Here is a 24,940-nt window from a genome sequence, read left to right as displayed (position 1 = left end):
TTGATTATGAGCATGGAATCAGGCATTGTTCATATATTATACATCTAGATGCATATGCTTGTGAAATCTTGGTTTCCTATTTATCCTGCTTCTTAACTATTCTGAATATGGAGACTCATTGGAACCCATAAAGGTCACATGTTGACTTCCTGTTAAATTTGTTAATGTGTTAAGAGATGTTAAGTAAACTTTGGTGTATCTTCTTTCAATCCTGATTGATGGAAGATGTGTTTTTGAAACACTTCTGAAATTTTGCATTTTGTCTATGCAAAAAAGAACATTTTTCATTTTAGTGTCTATAAAAGACTAAAAACCACTTGTGAACTTCTTTTTTTTAATTTTTTTTTATGAGCAACTTTTTCTCTTTACTAATAAACAAGCAAAGCACAATGCAGGGGACTTTCGTCCCCTTATTTAGCTAGCAAATTGTGTTACAATTTACCAAACAACATGGTAGATGCGAGCCGCATTCCAATCAAGGCCTGAAAATAATTATCTCTAAATTTTGAAGAAATCGACACCAATGTGAATCCCAGAAACGAACGGTTTCCCACATGTGGTCCACCTCCTCACCTCTTAATTCTCTCAAAGGTTTCCCTGTTCAGCAACTCAAAAAATTTCCAAATTTCCATCCCGGTACATCTTCCTGAAAACAGACCTCTGAAAAACTTCTATCTCTTAGACAATAGGGCAGCAAGATGTATGCATATCCAAGTTTACATTTGATTCATAAAAGAATTTCTCCCACAAGGATACTGCAATTGGACAATGAAGCAGGAAAACATCTGATCTATCTGCAGTCATTTTTACATATCACTCACCAATGGAGTAAAAGAGACCAAGAAGGCCATTTTCTCTGAACCATATCACAAGTATTCAGCTTCCCATGAGCAATAATCCAAGCTGAAGCTCGTACCTTGCAAGGTACTTTAGGAGGTACTTCAGCTTTCCAAATTGAATGTGAGGGTCTGGGAATAAACAGAGGAGTCTCCTTAGGACTCCAGCTTCCATAATCTTCTATCAGGTCTAGATGGAATCAGCAAGATCTCTTCTAACAATTATGATTTGGATTCCAACAAAGCCAAATGTCCCATGAAACAAGTAAATAATTCAGTTAACTCACCTACCTCTTCATCATTTAGATTCTCATGAAACCCAAAACCCTATGACAATATAAGAAGGGTTCACACACAATGGTACAGTGGGAACATCGTGATAGCAGCACAATCTGTGTAATCCAAAAAAAGGGTTGCAGAAATTTGTTTTTCTTCATCCAATAGTCTTCCCAAAACCTTTTACCCATTTTGCGCCCCGAGATGACAAAATTGACTTCTTACTCTGTGTCCTCTAATTTCTTAGTCTGAAGTTAATAATTAAGTCCTTAAATAATGTCCACTTCTTCATACTTCTTGGTTTTTAAATGTGTCATGCTATTCCCATTCTCATGAGGACTACTGAAGACATGTCCTGAAATCATTAGTATAAATGAGGATCTGGAGAACAGTGGATGCTTTGGTTTGTAATGCTTCAGCTTATTGTGCACCCATTTATTTGGGCAAGGCACCATGACATTTTTTCAGATCTTGTTATTATTGCAGTCATGAACCATGACATGGCTTTGCTGTGCAGGTTAGTGCTGATGGTTTGCTTTGCTGTACAATTTCAAACGATCCCTCTGTGAAGATATATGATGTTGTCAACTATGATATGATGGCCATGATTCACACATCCTTTGTTCCTGGTGCTGTTGAGTGGGGTCTACAAACAAGCTAGGGGATGTCAAAGCCAGGCTTGCCATGCCATCAGTGATAGAAACTCATCATCTGTACACATTTATGATGCACGGGCTGGTACAAATGAACCTTTAATCTCCAAAAAGGTATGCTGCAACTAATGGAGGTTTCATTTATTTTTTTATTCCATAATTTTTGTTTTTTCAAACAAAGGGATACATATAAGACTGGCTGTAACTTACAGCCATTGTGAGGGGCGACGTGGCGCGAGGAGAGCCACTGAATAATTCAAGGTGGGGCTGAAGGTCATTTCGCAGTTAACGGTGCCGTTAGGGTAAAACAAGTTTTACAGCCGAGGAGGTATCAGCAACCACAACATTATCCCATCCTTTCCCCTCCAAACCCCCACTCTTCTCAGACCCAAAATAACTTCTGTTCTTTCTCTCCTCTCGCCACTCGACTTTATAACCAAACCATTCCTTTTCCGCTCTCTAACCAAAATCCAATCTTTGAACACAAACCAATTCGTGGGTTTTCCGGGAAAGCAATTGGGTTTTTGTTTGAAAGGAAGTTAAGGGTTTTGTGAATGCAAAAGAGGATGGCGTTGATGAAGCTGAGGAGCAGAGTAGTTGGGAGAGAACTATGCCGGAGCTGTTTAGGTACTTGTGACCTAAGAAGCTCCTGACCCTCCTCTGAGGTGGCCTTGTTTTCTGGGTAAAATGCTTCACTGTCTTTGTCTATCTTTGTCTATTTTGAAGAATTTGCAGGTCCGCTGAGCACAACAGCTTTAGCCCCAGCCGGGTTCAACTCATCCGATGCTTCGATCTATGTAACCATGAAGCAAGGGGTTATGAGGAACTAAGGAGGGCTGCAGGAAGCAGCAGGTCATTAAAAGGGAAATGTCTGGGCAGAAATGGTACATGGTAGGAATTCCAAACTTTTGAGTTGTGAATGTTTTCTGTTGGGATATTGAGATTAATTAAATTTGTAATTTTGTGGTGGAGATGAATATATGGAATTGATGTATAAAAGCATTAGATTGACTGAATTTGGGACGTATATGCATTTTATTAATACAGAATTAAAATGCTTCTGCAATTTGTTTCGGGTTTACGGTAGTTAAACTAAAATTTGCCGTCTTTCTTTATGTTTAAATATATGCAAGGGGAACTGACAGAAAAGAAGATGGGTATTCCTAAGAAGAGTGGGGGTTGATTAGTTTGATTAGGTTTTGGGTGTCCACTATTTTGATTGATTGCAGATAGAGGTTCTTCTCTTCTTCTTTTCTGTGTTGGAAGTGTAGTAGCTACCTCTGTCTTTCTCCGCTTCGAAGGTAAGTTGCTTATTGAGAGCTTTGGATGATGCCTGCATTGCCTTGCATTTCTTTTTGGGATTGGAGCTTATTGTTAAATTGTCTTGCAGATAATCTAGCACACCCATTTCGATTAGCTTCTCGCTTCTCAATTTGAGAGAGAAAAACTGTGGGGTGGAGAGAGAGCAAAGATATATGTTGTGTGTGACTTTGGTCCAGCTCCATGCTTATTTTCTCATTAATATTCTATTAACATTCAATGGTCAAGAGCTACGTTATGAGAAGACTACTGTTTTTCAAACCATTTGAATATTTGACGGATTTGAGAGATTTCTACTATACTTCTGATCCATAAATAAGGGCATTATTAGTATACAAATTAATCAAGAAGACTAGTGTATATCACCGTCAACATATGTCGCCTAATGAGAGATAGATAGGACCCTCTTTGATTGTTGGTTAATAGGCAACTTTAGGTGACACTGATTGACAATTTAAACAAGTATTTCTCATTTGCAGCTGAGGAGTTACATACTATTTTTCACATTGATGTAGATGGTATGTTACGTATCTCATGTCACATTAGCCATATGTTCTTTGCTTGTAGCTTTGCACTGAAGTTCCTGTGCTGGAGTTCAACATAATATTAGTTTCTATTTTCTAATGACCCATATTGTGCTTGGATTGAAGGTTCTTTGTATAAATGGAATACTTGTGTACTATTTTCTCATATATAGGTATCGTGTTGTATCCATTTGCCTTTTCGGCTGTATATAACATGTAGAATCTGGTTCAGAATTACGGCACTAGCTTGTGTTATGGAAAACTGCTAGTGCTTCATTTGTGCCTTAAATCGTCAGCTAAGAAGTCGTAGTTCCTTAGTGTATCTGCTGTTGAAATCTTGAACAGATTCTGCAGCAGAATGGCAATATAGCAGAACGGGAACAGATTCTGTTAAGTTTATCTTATTCTAAATGTCTCCATACTAGATTCGACACATGTTTTTGTTGACTTCAAGATAAGGAATGCAGTAGACTATGCAGGTCTACAGAATATGAAAACATACAAATGAAAAGCTAGTCCAGAAAGCATGCATTACCGCTGCAATTATGTTATGAAATAGGTTGAAGACTAGTGCAAAGCAAATGATCATTAACCATCATCCCAGAAACTCATCTGACTGATATAGTCCCAAACTCTTTCTTGCTGGTGCAGTTTCAACATGCAATTACAGTCAACTAGGCACTAGCACTATGAAATGTTTCCAATTAGAAATGCATTCTGATCCATTACACAAAAAGAGTCATTAGGTTAACAACAAGCATCAACAATCTCATTTGAATGAGCTTAATCAAAGAACTCATTGATCGAAAACAATGAACGGAAGAACAAATCAAAGTCTTGATCTACCTTGGATTGAACCAACTTGGTCCATGCATGTGTGGGTACCCGTAACCATACAAGACATTATGAGGGAGCGCTCCATTAAAAAACATGCCACTTCGGGGATTTTGCATTCCTGGAGAACCTCGGTGTTGGGGGTTCTTGTTGTGTTGTGATTTTGAGACACAGGCTTAATGACTAGCTACTACTGCATATTGACCACCAACATAAAGTTCTAACATAAGGGATTAAGAGTATCACTACTCCTACTGCAACGGGTTTGTATCTAGAGAAACACGTTTATATCTAAAGTAAAACAGGTTTCTATCTATAGTGATACGCATTTGTATCTACAGTATAAGGTGATTCTATCAAAAGATTAATACCAACGAAAAATATCACATTCCATAAACCTTCATGAGGGGCCTTCTTACTATAATGTTGGTGCATGTAAATGATCTGGAATTGAAGGCTTTTATCACAAACAAAGCATTTTGGGGGTTTTGGTGAGATCTCCTCAGCTTGTCTAAATAGGTCACATTTAAAGAAGTCACTCCTCTTAAATAATCAAACCGATACATAAAAATCAAGTATTGAAGTTACTAAAACAAAGTAATGCTCTCCCAAAGAGTTCGAACTGTTAGGTTCGAAACCATTGGATACAACCACTCCACCCTAGAGGTCCCATTGCTAAGTAACAAAATATCAGTGTCAGCATTGCTGATCAAAAACTTAGGTGCTATACTGCAGCTAAACTTGGAAACTTTTTAATTGATAACCCAACTGTGATTCTGTGAATGAGAAAAAACTAACATGGAACCAAAATTTTCATATATCCAGCTTATGTGCACTTGTGCTTTCTGTAGAGCCTCAACCTGGGCAATGACGCTGTCAGTCACTCCTCGGTGAGAACGAAGGAATTGAACCTCTTCTGAAACAGCAACATCATGATTGTGATTGGTTATGAACTTTGATACAAAATACTTCTTCCTTTCCTTGCAGTATCAAATTCCAAATCCGGCCATGCATCCAACTCGGCTATATCTCTTACCCCTTGGACATTGATTCCTCTTCATCTTCTTTTTCTCAGCTTGGATCAGAGTCTTCCCCTTTTCTTTCAGTCCCTGTTTCTTGGTGTTAATCATTGCTTTGCCCTGTTTTGAACATACCCACTCCCTTCTTATGACAAATTCAGAACGATATGCTTTAACCTTCCTGTCCTTCCTTGTGCTGAATCCAATAACACGAGAGTATAAATGATAGAACTTTTCGGCTTCACATACGCTGCTGAACACAACATCCTTCATATCATCCATATTCAAATTACTGTAATCCTTGCCATTTAAGTCTACACACCCACCGACATTCGTTCCATCTAATGTCTCCATATCCATCAAATGACATTTATCATTACCAATTTCTGATGTATGACCAAGCCCTTTCTCTCCTCCATCACAAAAGAACCCTTCCTCATCTTCACCAATTTGTAATAACCCATCATCATCAGATACTTCTTCGTCCGATGGGAATGAGCTGTGGTACAGATGGTCAGTGTAGCATACACCTCCTTCATTGTTCTCCATATTAACCTACATTGCCTTGCATTTCAGTTTCAAATCAATAATAACAGTATAATTTGCTGCTACAATATCAGAAATAATTTACAGCAATAATATACCAACAACAAATGGACAGAACATGTTGCAGCATTATAAATTTTATGGGTGTGGGCTCATCAAGATGGGGTTTGCATAAGGTATATCACAAAATAGTTAACAGTACAATTGATGATAAAAAGGGAGCTACAACATTGTTAAAGCTACACAGATCAAAGGAAAAATGAAATGGGCCCAAAACTAAGCATGGACCATGTAAGGGAAAAGTACAAAAAATACCAAAACTTTGGAGTCATTTCAAATTAATACCTTATCTACAAAATCTCAATTCTGTTAAGACATTCCATTAAAACAACAGTTAATTGCATTCTCACAAACAGACAAAATGTTGTTTACTGATCCAGGCTGTGAGTGTAAAAAAGGTAAACACATATTTCTTCAGGCATATATTCTCATGCTTATTCACTATGTAAATCATGAAGGAATATTAGATTACGATTCAAGGGAAGGAAAAACAAACTATATTCATATGACCAAACTTAAATGCAGTTAAACTAATCTATTTGCTGCTCTATCTGGAAGCTTTATAAGATACTAACATTTTATGATAATGTAATGATTCAGGTTATGGCTATGTTTAAAGAGCTTCAGGTTGATCTGGAAAGTGATGTCCTCGATGGCCTTTCAGTCAAAGACACTTGTTAGTAAAGCTTTGAAATACTAACAGTGGATTCAATCCTTCAGATTATGCGGACTGTATATAATACAACGTCTAATATATGAGATAGCAAGGTTGAAGAAAGGCATGGAGGGAACAAAGGAATGGAATTCTAGGGTTAGCTGAACTGGGAAGAGCACATATTCTTTCATTTTGAAAGGCATGTAGAGAACTGCAATGCAAATTTCAAATACATACCCATATCACCCTAAATGAAAGGTTTATGCTGTAAAAGTAAATTTCTCGAATTGTTGAAGTACAGCTCAAATTTCTGCTGAGATCGGAAGGCGTCTCTCAGAGTTCAACATGATTAGATCAATTACTGACAAAAAGTGTTCAGTAACTTTTACCACTGCTAACTACCCATTTTTGGTTTAAAATTTTCTAGCTAGAGCATGTGAGTTTCTTTATAAAATACTGAATCTTTACTATGTATGGCCTTTTTGGTTGCTGTTAATTTGATGTTATCAAAGATCGGACCTTGTTGACTTAGATCCTAATTATGACTCTCAATTACTTTGATGACATTGATTGCATCACTGTTAACTTGAAGCTTGCTGAGGTTTTCTCCAACTTCAAAACATAGTTCTATTAACTCTGTTGAGGGCTTAGCCGGCTCTGTTTCACTCCAAAATAACCTACAGTTAATGAATCTAAACACAACAACCTATCTATTTAAAAGGATCATATAACTATTTTTTTTCAAAGAATATATAATAAAGAAGAAAAGAGAAAATTATTCAGACAAAGAATAAGAACATTTGAGAGTTCAATCTCAATTCGATTACTGCTATGATTATTGCTGCATTCATTTTATCAAAGGGTAAAATTCAATAAAGACAACTAATTCGTTATCAAACTCAAACCATTATATCAGATTGTTAAAAATTCTAACTTCAACTAAAAAACTGACAGAAAGCTAAATACCGATTTATGGTAACAAACTTTGAAGACCGTACAAGTCATGTTCCTACCTAATACTATCAGTCAATGAAAAGAAATAAAAAATTACTTAACGATTACAATTGATCTACAAAAATGACAAATACAGTAACGTTCTCACCTGTTTTCAATATCACAAAACTCCTTTTGAGTCTTTGACCAAAACCAAATAGTCCAAGACACACAACAGAACCTGCATTAGAAAAAAATCATACTTTAGTAAATGATAACAAACATAAATCACACTACTGCAACCTATACCAAAGTCTTCTTTAGCTCGATCAAGGCATGTAGAGAAAACCCTCTTTTACACGCCTTGATCGAACCAAAGAAGACTTTACTATAAGCGGATTAGTTAAATGTCTCTATCAATCACTCCTTATTCCCAGACTTTGATTCCACTGCAAGCACAAACAATTCCCTCCAAAGACTCCTACCCAACAGATAAACATTAGAATGCATAGTCTCTTGCCGAGCATACAACTTATCAAGGATAAATAATTTCAATCACATACTCTAATATATTTCAATTACAATTGATTCTACTCCTGCCGGGAGTGCCAGCTCCCATAAGTCATAACATTAGTTAAAATGAAGCTACAGAACACATAAATACAAAAGGACCAAAACTATCACAACATTATGAAAGGAAACAATGCTTTAATCTAAAGTAACCTGCAATGATGGGAAAGACCACCATTTGAAAACAAAAACAAATACATAAAGCAGAAATTTAGTTGAAACCAAAAACAAAAGTGAAGTTGGCATGAAAATCGTAACTGGGTACCAAAGTAAAGGCAAAAGGAAACCCCCAAAAAGCAAATACATCAAAAATTAATGCATACTCCACTCATAGAAACCTGGTTGATTACTATATACCAGTTCAATCTGATGTCTTTTAAGTTTCAATTAGAGCCCAAACTCAATAACCGTCCTCTACCCAGTATGAGATACAAAAAATATTTGAAATTTTAAAAACCACTTACCGGCCAAGATGATGGGAGATAGGACGGGATGAGACGCTAACCGGAGAGCATTTCCTCAACCCCCGATATTGGTACGGTTTCTGCAACGGCTATAATGAAACACCTACCTTGACTCTTGAATCTTGATATCGCTTCTGCAAAGGCTATAATGAAACGGGGCTCCATTAAAAGCAACAACCCTTTATTCCCTTTCCTCTCGCTCTGGGTTTCCTCTCTCCTCCATCTCGTAAGAGCCGCTGGAGATAAACTTTGCCCTTCGCGCTTATGCTCTTGTGATGGCTGCTTCTGCGGCTTCTTGCAGAAAGAGAAGTGATTTTGGGTCTGAGCCTCTGAGGAAAGGATGGGATTAACTCCAGTTCGATTGCGGTGGCTGACGAGAAGGGCTGTAAAACATTGTACTCTAGCGGCACCGTCAGATGTGAAATTACGTTCAACCCCTACATTGATCCAATGAGTGGCTCTCCTCGTGCCACGTCAACCTCCCCCAGTACTTACAGCTTGCGTATTCCAGAACTCTCCGAACAACTTCTAAACACTTGTTTGATATTGGTGTTATTTTGTTTGTTGGGCAAGCATGTACTTTTGGTCAATTGAGCTGTTTGGATATTCTTGCATGGTGTGCAATCTTGGCTCAAATAAGTTAAGAAGTGAAGTGCATTTAATGCAACTCTACTGGGATATATGTGTTAATGTAGCTCTTGTGAGATTTACTCGAGTACAACTTTTTTTTTAATTATATTTTTTGGGTGTCTTAGTGTTCTAGCTGGTCTTCTACATTTGGCTACTTTTATCATGGACTATGATCTGATCTGATTGGTCTTCTATCTTTCTGCTCTAATCAGTCAGAGAGAGCCAGAAGATGCAACCAAGGGAAGAGATGTGTTCAATGAGAAGCCTCCTGCTGATGAACTCTTGGCTGCATCTGATATAGGCAAATCAGTCACGACATCCCTTCCTGACAATGTGGTGAGTTACTTTGTATCTTGGAAATAATGGACCTTCTCATCCATATACTTCTATCTTTCAACAAATGTGTGCTAGATTTTGGTGGGGATCAACTTTGGATAAAAGAAGATTCATTGGAAGACTTGGAATGCTTTATGTAATCCGGAGGAGGAGGGGGGCTTGGGATTCCGTAGCGTTGCCAATTTCAATACTGCAATGTTAGCCAAACAAGCATGGCAGTGATTAATAATCCATCTTCTTTGATTGCTCCCCTGTATAAGGCAAAATATTTTCTGGAGGATTCTTTTTGGTCTGCTAGATCCCATAACTCCCCATCTTACTCTTGGAGGAGTATTTTCTCCACTAGGGATCTCTTGAAAGAAAGCTCGCATTGGCAGATTGGAGATAGGGAGGCAGCAGATATTTGGACAGATTCCTGGACACCTGCGTTACCTAGTGGCAAGCCTAGTAGTAATGTTACGGCTTTGGCAGCTGTGACTAAAGTTAGGGACCTGATTGGTGCACCTGGAGCCTGGAATGCAAGGCTCATCAGAAGTTTATTTCAAGTGAGAGAAGCAAAAGTGATACTAAATATTCCTCTTAGCTCGAGGGCAGTCTCTAACAGGTTAGTATGGAAATTGTAGGAGTGGGATCGGTAAGGGTTGGCCTGGTTTGAGGCCCAAACCGCATCAGCACAGCATTTTGCGGTTTGGACATTTTCGGAACCGCAACCGATTTTCCAGTGGGCTGAGCCTCATTTTTCGGTTCCACCGAAATGCGGTTCGGTGTGGGCCGGTAACCGATTTACTTAGGCCCAGTAACAGACCTTCTTTAATCACAATTTGAGGCCCTAAAGACCAGGCCCAATACATTCATGAAAGTGCAAAATCTAAACATTCATATAAAATCATATTCATCAATTCTCCAGCTCAACATTGCAATTGAAACTGCAGTTCAAAATATTCATCATAAAATCCAAACTGCAAGGTGAAACTGCAGTTCAACAATCAAAAGTTCAACACCTCATGAAAGTATCAAACTGCAAAGTTCAAAGTTCAAACAGCTCAAATTAAAACCAACAGCAAAGTGTAGTTCAACACAATACACAGTTACACACCATCAAGCTTCATAGTTCATACATAAAACCAGCAGGAAATTACAAACTAAAAGTCTAAAACATGTCGGAAAATTGCTTCGGCCTCCATTCTTCAATCTTCATCATTAGAATTCCCTTCGGCTGGATCTATTCAAGTATTCAAGTATCCTAAAAGAAAGCAATAAAACAGAAAATCAAATCGAAAGTTAGAATTCGAAACAATGTTTAACAAATGCAAGAAATCTGAAAGTTTTCCCAGTTTTTCAACTTACCAATTTCAAGTTTTTCCAACACAGTATACAACCCCATCTCATCTTTGGTGGGCTCCTTGTATGCATCAAAGCCTCCTCCCTTTAGCCAATCACTCAAGCAAACCAAAGCCTCAACCATCTTAGGTGTGAGTGATGCTCGGAAAGGATCCACAACTCTTTTTCCAAGGCTGAAGGTAGATTCCGAAGCCACAGTTGAAGCCCGTACAGCAAAGACATCCTTGGCTATTTTGGATATAATAGGATATCTTGGAGCATTCTCCTTCCACCAGTCCAAAATATGAAATTTTGAATTGGAAGGGTCTTCTGAAGCCTCCAACAGATACTTGTCCAACTCATTCTTGATCACCACGACATCTTTCTTTTGCCTTAGAAGCTTGAACTGGTGCAGGTTAGCTGCATGACTATCCTCTTGCTCTTGCACAGATGTAGACTCGATTTTTGGCACTGTGAAATCCCTTGAAGCTGCTGCTGCCACTGGATCAGATTCTACAAATCAAAGATATAGTTGCGATTAGTGTATCATTATTAAAACAGTAAGGTTATAAAGCGAAAAAAAAAAGGTAAAAAACTCATTTACCTTCATATTCTCTATACAGGTTATGCAATACATCCCTCACTTCATCGATCATCATACTTTGTAAAGTCTGATCAGCTTGTAGCTTCGGGAAGAAGAACTCAAGATACAAAAGTTTGTATCTTGAATCTAAAACCACGGCAATGATCAGAATCTTGTTTAAATCCTCAAGATGCAACCAATACTTGTCAAACTTCTTTTTCATCGAGCTTGCGATACTAACTAATAAAGGATCATCACTGCTCAAGCACTTCTCCATCTCACCCAAAATTGTGCACATCCAAAGCAAAGGCTCATTTGCAGTTACAAACTTTGTGGCACTAAATTTTAAGGTGGCTTCATAGAAAATTTTTAGGAACTTGACGAGCCTTGCTGCCTTATCCCAATCAGCAGCTCTAAGGGGCCGTTCTCTCTTATTTCCACCCACTCTCTCTTGGAAATAGTTCTCAAACTGCTAGTCTTCATCCTCAAGCCTCGCAAAGGCCTTCTTATACTTCACAGCGATATCCAACATAAAGTATGTTGAATTCCATCGGGTGCAGACATCTAAAGGAACAATTCCTCCCTGATGCTCAACCTTTTCTTGAGCTACACACTTCCTACACTTATCTAGCCTTGCCGGTGAAGATCTAATGTACTTCACTAAATTTCTAATGCCATCAATGGATGAGTGCTCCTCCATTCCATGCCTCACAATGAGGTTTAGAATATGGCAGCAACATCTCAAGTGCAGAAAAGAACCTCCCAACACCAACTTGTCCTAATTTCCTATCTTCTCCTTCATGTAATCTAAAGCAACCTGATTTGGACTTGCATTGTCCACAACTATTGTAAAAACCCTCTCAATCCCCCACTTTATCAAACACGATTCAGCTAGCTTTCCTATGGTTTTCCCCTTGTAATTTGGAATCACACAGAAATTCAAAATCCTCTTATGCAGCCTCCATTTTGAATCAATAAAGTGCGCCCAAGTATCCGTAGTCAGCGACACTCTCTGCTTATTAGCAACAAGAAATCCCCTAATCCTCTCCCTCTCTACCTCATATAACTTCAAAACATCCCTAGCTAGTGTTCTCCTAGAAGGTGGCTTAAATAGAGGCTGAGTCACCTTCATGAATTCTTTAAAACCTTCATTCTCAACAAAAGAAAATGGCAGTTCATCACGAACCACCATTTTCGCACTAGCTAGCCTAGAAACACACTTTCATAACTCATAGCAATTAAATTACCTCCACTTTCTGCACTGTCAAAGGTCAGAAACTTCTGCTTCTTGTTGGCGACATAAATGGGACACTTTCGGCATTGGTAGAGCAAATGGTTCCTCATTGCTGATGTGTCGTTGCTTCTGGTGTGGCTGGCGTATGTCTGGGGGTAGTACTTGCACTTTGAACGAGTTGGCTTCATGATATTCCCATCTGTATTCTTGCACTTATCGAAATGCGCTCACACGACTGAAGTGTTCTTCCTCTTGACTTTGCTTGAACTCTCATCAGGGTTTGCTGGAACTGGTGGTATTGGTGGAAGTGTTGGAACTGGTGGTATTGTAGCTTGATCAACTGTAGGCTGAGGAGTTGGTGTGGGAGTAGTTCGACTGGTTCCAATACTGGAATCTGCAGTTGGAGTTGGAGTTGGAGTTGCTGTAGGAGTTGGAGTTGCGCTAATCCCTTCCATAATCTACATATACAAAAGAGAAGCCCCACATTAAAAACAGAAAGCCAGAATCATTTGAAAGACTTACTATGTAGTCCATGCCTAATCTGCAACATCTCAAAGACTCAAACCCATAACACCATTTGAAAGCCACAATGAAATAATTCATAAACCCAGAACAACAATGATTCAAAGATTTCAAAATTCAAATTTCCATTTATATCATAAAGTAACACACAATCAAGTAACAAATTGACTTAATTTGCTTAAGAAACCGACTTGTTCAGCTTTTAAACATGAGAAAATCTAGCTGTCTCAAGCTAAAAGTAAGAATTCAAAGCATCCAATCTTAATTTCTTTTGCATTTCACTTCATTTCTTTTGCAACATTGACCACAAGAATCAATAAGAACACAAAACCAATTGCAGAGAAACCAATTGCTCAGTAAGTCAAAATCTGTCGAGAGAGAAGAGAAGAGAAGAGATTTAGAGAAGAGAAGAGAAGAGATTTAGAGAGCTTACCCTTGCAAGATTTAGAGAGAAGATGAGATCGAAGCAGATCTTTTAGAGGTCGAGAGAGATCGAGAGAGTTGGGAGAGGTTGAGAGAGATCGAGAGAGTTGGGAGAGTTTTCTGAAGAGAGTTTTGGCAAATGAGGTCGTGCGGCCAGGCTTTGAGGGTGTTAGGGTTTCTACAGATCAGGTGCATACAAGTCTATGTAAGCTTGGTTTATGACCAATCATAATTCGACAAGTAATAAAATTAATTTAAATAAAATTACGGTTCGGGTGGTTTAACTCGGGCAGTTCAACAGCTAGACCCGATTCCGAACCTTTATGAACCAGTTCGGTTCGGTGAGACTTCAAAAGGACACCGTTTTTGGTCGGTCCGATTTCCGAGCCGGAAAATCCTGTGCGGTCGAGTTGGTTACCAGATTTCCGGTGTGTTATGCCCAGCACTAGGAAATTGGAAAGGGATGGTAAATTTTCAGTTAAGTCTGCAACTCTGCATACCGATTCTCTTTTGCTAATTCTAATTGTCATAGCCCTTTCTTGCTGCCGATTAAATGGAGGTTTTTGGAAAAAAACTTTGGAAATTGTTGGTTCCAAACGTGGCTAAGATTTATATTTGGAAGGTGTGTCATGATATACTACCGTCTCTTGAACGCTTAGTTTCAAAACATGTAGTGTTGGAGTCACAGATGTGCATCTTGTGCGGAGATTCTAATGAATCAACTCTTCATATCTGTCGTGATTGTCCTTATATGAAACAGATCTTACAAAGCCATGGGGTGTTGAGACAAGTTTGTTACCACCCTCAAACTGAGAATCTTGAGCTGCTACCTTGGTTGAATTACTGAGTTAAGAGTTTAGCTCTAAGGATTGTGGTGAACTAGTTTACTTTCTTTGGAGTATTTAGAGAGAGCGGAAGTGTATAGTTTGGGAAGGGAGGAGTAGTCAAGCCTATGTTGTGGGGCAAAGGGCTGTGTCTCCCATACAAGAGTTTCATGCTCTTAACTCTAAGCCTCAAAATAGTACTAGTCGAAGGGGACGAGTCGCGAAATGGATAGCCCCTACAGTTGATCTCGTGAAGATTAATGTTGATGGTTCATTTCATCACACTACAAGGAAAGGAGGATTTGGATTTGTGATCAGGGACTTCAGTGGTGCCATGGTTGCAGGAGGTGCAGGCTATTAAGGAAAGAGATTGTGTGTGATTAGAATTTCCATGTTATTAGGAAACTGATGTAATTAGATGATTGATTTGGTTGATTTGTTTTACTAAAGATAGCCCTATAATTGTGGATCGTGCTGTCATCCACCCTGTATATAAGTTGTACCAAAGCATATCAATACAATTAAGCAAAGATCTTCATAATTCTATTATAGCTCCATTGATTTTTTGTTGATATTATGCTTATGATGGTTGATTTCGATTTGCTGCAGAAATTTAACAGATTCTTCTGTGAAGGTCATAGCTGAAACTTGTTCTGGGTTATGTATGCTTGACCTAGTTAACCTGAATAAGCCGACAGATTCTACTTTAGGATATCTTGCAAATGGTTGCTGAGCAATTCAAACAATAAAATTTTGTCGCAATTCATTCAGGTGCTTCCCTAAGTTATTATTTTCTTGTACACTTTTACGTGGCTAGTCTTAATCCCTTAGATTTTTGGCGTTCGTTTCGTTATGTTCACTTTGGTCTTTTAGATCGTCACAAAATCTCATTGCTAGTAAAATTCATATCTTTTTTCCTCCCCTCAAGGCTCAAGCTGTAGTTTTCAAATGTTTAGATTCTCAGAGTGACGCTATTAGATCTTGCTGAAACTTTTCATCTGATGAATGTAAATTCGGATAATGTATTTTGATGTTGATGGACTGACTTGTTCTCTATTAATGCAAAAAAAGTGTCAAAGGCACAAATCTATTCAATTGGGTGTTGGGGCCATTCATGTCCTAAGATATATTGCTATATATGAATCTGTAGCTCTTGATAAGGACGAATCTGTTGTCGCTTTTGTACAATGAAAATTAGAATTTCATTGCAGTTCTTAATTCTTTTCAGATAATTCAAGTAATTCATTCCATGAGCTGTTTACTTGCAGGAACTTAAAATTGGGAAAGTCTGCGTATTCAAGTAAGTTGCATCTTGTTCTTCATTAGAATAGAGAGGGCTTTGGACTTCAGAGTAGTTAAAAGTGTACATGGGTCATAATAATGGCTCAAGCTTAGTTCAATACAAAGAAAAAAGATTAAAAAAAAAAGTACCTTCTGATTTTTGTTAAGTATTTGGTGAATACAAAGAATTATTGCTTGATGCTTGCAGCTATTACAAGTTACTGATGCCATTAACACCTAGGATCCTAGGTATAATTCATCATACAAAACAGCCTTTGATGCTTCCAACTACTACAAGTTACTGATGCCATTAATACCAGTTTATCAAGCATGTACATTGAGATGTTGTTTTGTAGCAATAAGTTTGAACCTTATAAGCCATCTAATTTGTTTTCTGATGCTCTTCCAGTTTTAGGTTGAAGAGATAGTTGAGAAGCTTTGTGAATTACCTTGAGCAATGCATGTCACCGGAAAGCTAAGATGCTAAAGAATTTGTTCAAGGAATTTGCCAACTATCAATGAAGACTTCATAAGAGGCGTGTTTTGGAACAATATGTGTATCAGCTTTTGAGTTCCCAAGTAGATAGGGCTTGTAGTTCCCAAGCAGATAGGGCTTGTACACTAGAATGCTTTTCTTGTTTTAATATTGGCTTGGATGATTAGGAAATGCTTCCTTTTAACATTTGAGTTTTATAGTATGGGTTGAATTACTCATTTGATAGTTTGCAATATGGTTTCTTTACAATTGATCACTGTTCATTAGGTCAAATAGAGCATTATCATACAACAAATTTTATATAATGTCAATGAAACGTTGTTTGAATACACAAAATTTGGATATTCACACAATGCATTCTTATATATCACACAATGGTTTCACAAGAAATATGTCTTCTTATTTACGCTCACACAACTGTAAAAACCGAATTATGTTGTCCAAAACTAAGCCACACAACAGTCATAGTCCAAAAGTGAAGTGTGAGGATAACTCATACAACAGAGAAAATAAAATGATGTTGTCTGATTAGCCTTTCATACAACATCTCGTAAACAACATTTGTTGTGTGAATGATGCCACTGCTATGTGATGCATGATTGCGCGGCAGCTGTGCTTGCCATATGCCGAGAGAAGACACAACACTGATAACAAAATACGTGTTGTCTGTTTGTGTTTCATACAACGGGTTTCCACCGTTGTGTCATTTTTCATCACACAACGCTCCGATACACAACGGAGATCATCCAAATCACACAACGATTTTGGTCCGTTGTCTGTTAGCTTTTTTGGCCTAGTGTCTTGATGGTATCAGAGCATCGACTCTGAGACGCAAGACGAAGCAAGAAATCACAAACACACATCTCAAACTCATACCCCATGGGAGGAGACGAAGTTCTGAAATTGGAAGATGAAAAGAAGGGTTCCGCTTCACAGAAGGTTTCTGAACCATGGGAGAAATCAAATCATCCTCTTTACCTCCACCATTCGGATCAACCCGGAGCTGTCCTTGTGTCGCAGCCATTGGTGGAAGACAACTACACAAATTGGGTCCAGTCCATGAGTATGGCACTCACAATCAAAAACAAGAAAGGTCTTGTTGATGGCACTCTCAAGAGGCCGACACACAACCCTGAAGAACAACAGCAATGGGATCGATGTGACACACTTGTTAAGACTTGGCTACTGGGAGCTATGTTGAAGGAGATATCAGGAAGTGTGATTCATTGTAAAAATGCAAGAGGTATGTGGCTTGAACTACAGGAAAGGTTTTCTCATACTAATACTGTTCAATTATTTCACATAGAAAATGCTATACATGATTGTGAACAAGGCACTACCTCAGTCACCTCGTTCTTCACCAAGCTGAAAGGGTTGTGGGATGAGAAAGACTCACTTTGTGGCTTTCCTGCCTGCACTTATGATACTGCCACCGAAGTGAAGAGTTACATGGAGACACAGAAAACAATGAAATTCCTTATGGGTCTTAACGAAAGCTACGCTACTGTCCGCAGCAACATAATCGGTCTGGATCCGCTTCCCACTGTGAACAAGGCCTATGCTATGGCCCTGAGGCATGAGAAACAAGCAGAGGCTTCCAATAGCAAAGCAGTTGCACCAGCTGAGGCGTCTGTATTCTCTGTTAAGAAATTTGGCCGAGCTCCTAATCATGCTGATAGTGATGTGAAATGCGAGAAGTGTGGTATGACAAACCATAACACTAAAAATTGCAGGGCACATCTAAAGTGTACCTATTGCGGTTGGAAAGGCCACACTTATGAATACTGTCGAAGAAGGAAGAACTCCATGGAGGGTAGTCAAGGGCGTGCAAGAGTTAATCATGCAGCCTCATCAAATGAAGAAGTCAACAATTTCCCATTATCACAAAATGAGTGCCAACAGATGCTGGGTCTACTAAACAAAATCAAGACTACAACAGGAGCTCCAAGTGACAACAATCAATTGCTGGAAATGTTGAATACAAGCAAGCAGACCTCAGCCAATTTAGTTGGTAATCTTCCTAACTATGAAGAGCTCTCAGGTAAAGTGTATGCACTCTCAAGATGTGGTAAAGAAACAACATGGATCTTAGACAGTGGTGCTAGTGATCATATAGTCTGTGATTCTGCTTCCCTTACATCTTCCAAACTCGTGTATAATCGTTTTGTGAAATTGCCTGATGGAACTTCATTACAAGTTTCTCATATTGGAACTGTGATATTTACCCCAGACTTTGTCCTTCACAATGTTCTTTGTGTCCCATTGTTTTATCTTAACCTAATTTCTATCAGCAAACTTGCCTTTGACTCATTTTACATAACTATCTTTCTCAAACAAGTTTGTTTTATATAGGACCTACGATCGGGGAAGATGATTGGGACGGGAACTGAGAGTGAGGGACTTTACTGCCTCAATCTGCCAAGGAAAGGAACGTGCAATGTGGTGAGCACCAAAACACAAGACCTATGGCATCAAAGACTAGGCCATCCATCCAACAAAGTTTTTCGATTATTTCCATTTCTTGCCAATAAATCTTGCGATGCAAGTAACTGTTCAATTTGTCCTCTTGCTAAACAGACTAGGAAACCCTTTTCATTAAGTATTTCTTCCAGTGATTCTTGCTTCGATTTGATTCATGTTGACATTTGGGGGGGGGGGGGGGGGGGGTTATCATGTACCATCCATTTCTGGGGCGCAATATTTCTTAACTATTGTTGATGATTATTCACGATGCACTTGGATCTATCTCATGAAACACAAATCTGAAGCACGAAATCTACTTATTCACTTTGTCCACTTAGTCGAGAATCAATTTGGAAAAAGAGTGAAAGTAGTTAGGAGTGATAATGGTCCAGAATTCAAGTGCACACAGTTCTATTCTTCCAAGGGTATTGTGCACCAAACTAGTTGTGTGAACACGCCACAACAAAATGGCGTGGCTGAGCGCAAACACAGACACTTACTAAATGTTGCACGTTCTCTACTCTTTCAAGCCCACTTGCCTAAACAATTCTGGGGGGATGCTATCTTAACTGCCACTTATCTCATAAACAGGACACCAACACCACTCCTTGATGGGAAAACTCCATTTGAGAAACTCTTCCACAAAATTCCAACTTATTCTCATTTACGTGTTTTTGGTTGTCGTTGTTTCGTCTCCACTCATCCACTTCGACCCACCAAATTTGACCCATGTTCCACTGAGTGCATCTTTCTTGGGTATCCTCATGGTCAAAAGGGATATAGGGTTTATAGCTTAAGGGACAAGAAAGTGATAATATCTCGGGATGTCACCTTCTTTGAACCAGAATTTCCTTATAAAAATCCCTCTGATATCTCCATACCTTCAATCTCCACTGATATTGCATCTCCTAATCATGTCTTCCCTTCTTTGCCCACATCACTACGCCTTGACGATTCCTCTCCCACAAATCATGCAGATCCTTCCATATCTTCTACTCCAAGTCCATCACTTCCCATTCATGACTCAATCTCCACAAATTCCGTGGACCCTCCAACATCTTCTCTTCCCATTTCTTCTGCTGACAACATTCCATCCACTTCCCCAAACTTACCAAACACAGCTGATTCTCTTTCCTCACCATCTTCACCATCCCAAACTATACCTTCTTCTTCACCACGGCCAACAGAACCACCACCACGACGGTCTACTCGTTCCACCAGAGTTCCCACTATATTGCAAGACTTTCATATTAAAGCAGCTCTCCCCTCACGTACCGTTTCATCCTCTTCCTCGAACGAAGTCATTTCTTCAGGTACAAATCATTTTCTTTCCCATGTTTTATCATATGACCGTCTTTCTCCTAACCATAGAGTCTTTACTGCCAAAATTACTATCGAAAGAGAACCCAGCTCTTTTTCACAGGCTATTCTATCACCACGATGGCGACAGGCCATGAATGCAGAAATACAGGCACTTCAGGCTAACAAAACATGGAGTTTGGTGCCACTTCCAGCTCATAAGAAACCCATTGGTTGTAAATGGGTTTACAAGATCAAATACAATCCCGACGGTACTGTTGAGAGATACAAGGCACGATTGGTGGCCAAAGGCTATAGTCAAGTCGAAGGCGTAGACTATCGAGAAACCTTTGCCCCGGTGGCCAAGCTCACCACCGTCCGTGTCCTATTGAGCCTTGCAGCTATTCAAGGTTGGCATCTTCATCAATTAGATGTCAACAATGCCTTCCTTAATGGTGATCTTTTTGAAGATGTGTATATGCAATTACCTCCCGGTTTCGGACGAAAGGGGGAGACTCGAGTGTGCAAGCTGCATAAATCATTGTACGGCTTAAAACAGGCATCGAGGCAGTGGTTTTTAAAGCTCTCCACGGCTCTCAAAGCTGCCGGGTTCAAGCAATCATGGTCTGATTATTCATTGTTCGTCCGAAACACTCAAGGAAAGTTCACTGCATTATTAGTTTATGTTGATGATGTTATATTGGCGGGAAATAGCTTGCATGACATTGAAGAAACTAAACAGTTTCTATCAAATCAGTTTAAGCTGAAGGACATGGGGCAGCTACGATATTTTCTCGGAATAGAGGTGGCGAGGTCCAAGCAAGGGATTGTTTTATGCCAAAGAAAGTATGCGCTCGAAGTACTGGAAGATGCAGGTTTTCTTGGTGCTAAGCCGTCTCGGTTTCCAGTTGAACACAACTTGACATTGACGCAAGGAGATGGAACTTTGTTGCAAGATGCTTCTCAATATCGAAGATTGGTTGGCAGGCTCATATACCTGACAATCACAAGGCCAGACCTCGTCTATACTGTACACATTCTGAGCCAATTTATGGATAAGCCAAGACAACCTCACTTGGATGCTGCATACAAGGTTTTGAGATATATAAAGCAAACGCCGGGACAAGGAATTCTCTTGCCTTCTACAGGATCATTAGAGCTCAAAGCATTTTGTGATGCAGATTGGGCACGATGTAAAGACACAAGGAGGTCTACAACTGGTTATTGCATTTTTCTTGGTAATGCGCCCATATCTTGGAAGACAAAGAAACAAGGAACTGTATCGCGTTCAAGTGCGGAGGCGGAGTACAGGTCCATGGCCACAACATGCTGCGAGATAACGTGGCTGCGAAGCATATTGAAGGATTTGAATGTTGGACTTACACATGCAGTCAAACTATTTTGCGATAATCAGGCTGCAATCCACATAGCATCCAATCCTGTGTTCCATGAACGCACAAAACACATAGAGATAGACTGCCATGTGGTGCGTGAGAAGGTACAGAGAGGACTAGTCAAGACTGTACATGTTCGAACAAAGGAACAACTAGCAAACTTGTTCACCAAGCCTTTGAGTTCGAAACAGTTCACTACACTATTGGACAAGTTGGGTGTAATCAATATACACTCCAACTTGAGGGGGAGTATTAAGGAAAGAGATTGTGTGTGATTAGAATTTCCATGTTATTAGGAAACTGATGTAATTAGATGATTGATTTGGTTGATTTGTTTTACTAAAGATAACCCTATAATTGTGGATCGTGCTGTCATCCACCCTGTATATAAGTTGTACCAAAGCATATCAATACAATTAAGCAAAGATCTTCATAATTCTGTTTTCTCTTGAGGCCCTTTGAGCGGGCTGATCTCCTCTGAACATGCTGAGGTGATAGCATGCCAACGTGCAATGCTTTTTGCTATTGAGCAAGGGTTTATGCCTGCTGTTCTGGAAACAGATGCACAAGAGGTGCAAAGACAACTCGGTCTGGCCATTGCTAACACATCGGTTTTGGGCCTCATATATGAAGATTTGTGTCTGTTGGTTGAGACCCACAACAACTTGAGTGTTGTGCATATTAATAGGAAGGCAAATTCAATCGCCCATTCTTTAGCTGCTTTCGGTAGTAGGCTAGAAGATGATTGTTTTTATTTTTCTGCTCCTTATTTTCTTATGGCTGCACTTGCAGCTGAAGTTCCTTTGATGTAATTTGTTTCAGTTTAATAAAGGGCTGACCTCATTCCTTCGAAAAAAAAAAAAAACACACACACACGAAGTACTACAATTCTTGTAAAGCAAAAGTTTCACTTAAATATTTTTATTTGGCACTATGAAGTACTACAATTCTCATCCCTATACTTCTATCAATCAACAGTTCAACACTAATCTATTTGGGTGGAGTCTTCTGTGGACCAAGTCCACCTGCACCAAACTGAAATTCGGCGCGTGAGCACCACGCACGGTCACTTAACCGCGGCTGGTTAAGCAGACTAAATGAGGGGATGGGTTTGGCGACGTTAGTGATGAAGATCGATTTGTGTCTTCCATTAAACCAGCACCAAACACCTGCAGAACAGAAATAAATGGTCGAATGGTCCAGCCTTCCATTCCATTAAACCATCACCAAAACAAAATCGATGGGCTGTTGTTGTTCTAATATACCAGAAACATGCTGCAATTTCAAACCATGCCGAAACAACCTGCAATTCAAACCATGCCGAAACAAACTGCAATTTCAATTTTTCAGAATTGTGTATTACATCTCCACTCCTTCCACTGATTCCAAATTGCAATTTCTTGTAGGAATACACAATTTCTTCCTGGAAGAAGCTAAACCGTGTTAAGGAAACACTGGAATAGGCGGTGGCCGGAAATCCCAAACACCCAAATCTTCAAAACTTAACCCAAAATGAAAACTAACTATATCACGATGTAAACCTCGATGAGTAGATGAAGTTTCATTCCTCAAATCGTCGCCGGAAATTTCTTGAAAACAGTGATAGGAGCATTTTAATGCGACGTTTTACTTGCTTTTCCCTGCATTTTCTGCGTTATTTCCTTAATAAAACCCTGTTTAGGAAAGTTTCCATTCTTTGATTGGGAAAGTTCCTATTTGTAGAAAGTTTCTATTTTTGTAGTTTCTATTTATCATTTTTAGTAAGTTTCCATTTTCAGTAGTTTCTATTTTTCATTTTTAGAAAGTTTCCCATTTTCAGTTTAGGAAAGTTGCCATTTTTCATTTTAGGAAAGTTTCTATTTTTCTTATTAGTTTCTATTTTCAGGACCTCCGAGCTAAAAAGTGGAAATGAACTCACAAATGGAAAGAGGAGCTTGCGAAAGTCAAGGGGAGCAAAGATGAAGAACAATGAGCCACAGAAATGAGCAGAAATGAAGAAAAGAAGTTTTCCTGGTCCAACCAGGAAACCCTGCGAAAAGGAGGAAAGCTTACCTATGAAGTTTCCAACGTTATCATGAACTTTAAATGGAAAAATGAAGTGTTATGACGTTGGAAGGTGACAAGGCTTGCAGTTGAAGCAACAAGGCCCAAGAACTCTCAAGAATGAAGTGGATTTTCGGCAAATGGATCAAAGGCCCATTAAGCCCATGCAAGTAGGGTTTATGACGCATGAATAAACCCTAGGGGAGAATTTGCCGTCCAAAGCAAGAGAGAAACAAGGAAGTTGGCGTTAAAAATCAGAAAATAAGAAGAGATTTTCTAGGGAGATTTTCTAGGGCTATTTTTTATGGAAAGAAAATACTTGGAGATAAACCCTAGAGATATTATTGCCGTGGAATTCCAAGAGGAAAAGAAGGAATTGCCGTGAATTAAAGAAGAAACCCTAGAGAATTCGGCAAGGAGAGATTCAAGGGAGAAATAAAAGGAAAGAGAAAAAGGTGGAGACCAAGAAAAGCTCAAAAGAAGTCTAGATACATTCCTATATTCCCTAAAGGAATTTTGGCCGAATTTAAAGTATAAAATCAGAATATTATCAAGGGAATTTCGGCCAAGATTGTTAGGGAATTAAATGGAATTTTGTGATTGGTTGAACCACCTCATAGGGCTTATTTGGCAAGATATTATTGGAGGAAATTATGTGGAATTTTCAGATTAATTCCATAAAGTTTACACGGCTTGGAGAGCAAGGAGGACGTCCCCTATATAATCTCCCCTCTTCTCAACGTTTTGGGGTTCCCACATTTGCGTTGACACTTTGAGAAAAAAATCAGAAAACTCTCTCTAGCTTAGCCGTGCTCTTCTCCATCCTCTAGGGCAACCACGAAGTTCAAGCAAGGCCAAGGAAGAAGAGGACAAGCCGTGCACATCATCCATCACCATCCTTGAAGATTGCTTTCGAAATTCAAGAGACCATTCATCACTTCATTCATCTCATCTTCATCACGGTGTAATCCGATTCTCCTTGTAACCTTTGCTTTGTAATTTTCGTTGGTTTTGCCCTAGTTGACACACATGTTTGAACAAGTGTTGTTTTCTGAAATTTTATGATTAATTGTTAATTTTCAGATTCATATATTGCGATTTATGGTTGCTTTTGTGTGAGTGTTTGATTAAATTTGCATGATAGATAACTTTTGTATTTTAATCGTATGTGGTTGCAAACACTTAGGGTTTTGATATAATTGGTGCTACGAATTTAAGAACATGAATCAACTTTTTGGTTTTGTGTTCTTGAATCAATAAGTAGTAAAGGTTTTGTACAAAAACCGAATTTAATCAAAGAAGATTGCAATTAGGTGGACTTTTTCATACTAAGTTGCACATTTGAGTTGATAGCCTTTCTAGGTGCTTAATGCGTTAAACATGACATGATTGACTAGCTTTC

General features: G+C 39.0%; 1 protein-coding gene and 3 long non-coding RNA genes across 4 annotated transcripts; 3 read left to right on the top strand and 1 right to left on the bottom strand.

The window, feature by feature from the left end:
* The first annotated feature begins 2,081 nt into the window (after positions 1-2,081).
* Positions 2,082-4,008, top strand: LOC121049363. Its single transcript, XR_005799721.1, has 2 exons — positions 2,082-3,066; positions 3,156-4,008. It is a non-coding gene; the product is annotated as an uncharacterized LOC121049363 (long non-coding RNA).
* Positions 4,009-4,968: 960 nt separating this feature from the next.
* On the bottom strand, positions 4,969-9,157 carry LOC112167408. The gene is made up of 3 exons (XR_002923770.2): positions 8,691-9,157; positions 7,826-7,897; positions 4,969-6,017 (listed from the first exon to the last, which is right to left on the bottom strand). It is a non-coding gene; the product is annotated as an uncharacterized LOC112167408 (long non-coding RNA).
* A 6,017-nt stretch (positions 9,158-15,174) lies between these two features.
* Positions 15,175-16,545, top strand: LOC121049119. Its single transcript, XR_005799371.1, has 3 exons — positions 15,175-15,333; positions 15,831-15,862; positions 16,253-16,545. It is a non-coding gene; the product is annotated as an uncharacterized LOC121049119 (long non-coding RNA).
* A 673-nt stretch (positions 16,546-17,218) lies between these two features.
* Positions 17,219-18,691, top strand: LOC112203788. The gene has a single exon (XM_024344710.1). It carries the CDS (start codon positions 17,219-17,221, stop codon positions 18,689-18,691), a length of 1,473 nt encoding a protein of 490 aa, XP_024200478.1.
* Positions 18,692-24,940: the final 6,249 nt, after the last annotated feature.

This window comes from Rosa chinensis, chromosome 5 (assembly GCF_002994745.2).
Source record: "Rosa chinensis cultivar Old Blush chromosome 5, RchiOBHm-V2, whole genome shotgun sequence".
Taxonomy (NCBI): Eukaryota; Viridiplantae; Streptophyta; class Magnoliopsida; order Rosales; family Rosaceae; genus Rosa; species Rosa chinensis.
This window is presented reverse-complemented; position numbering and strand designations above follow the sequence as displayed.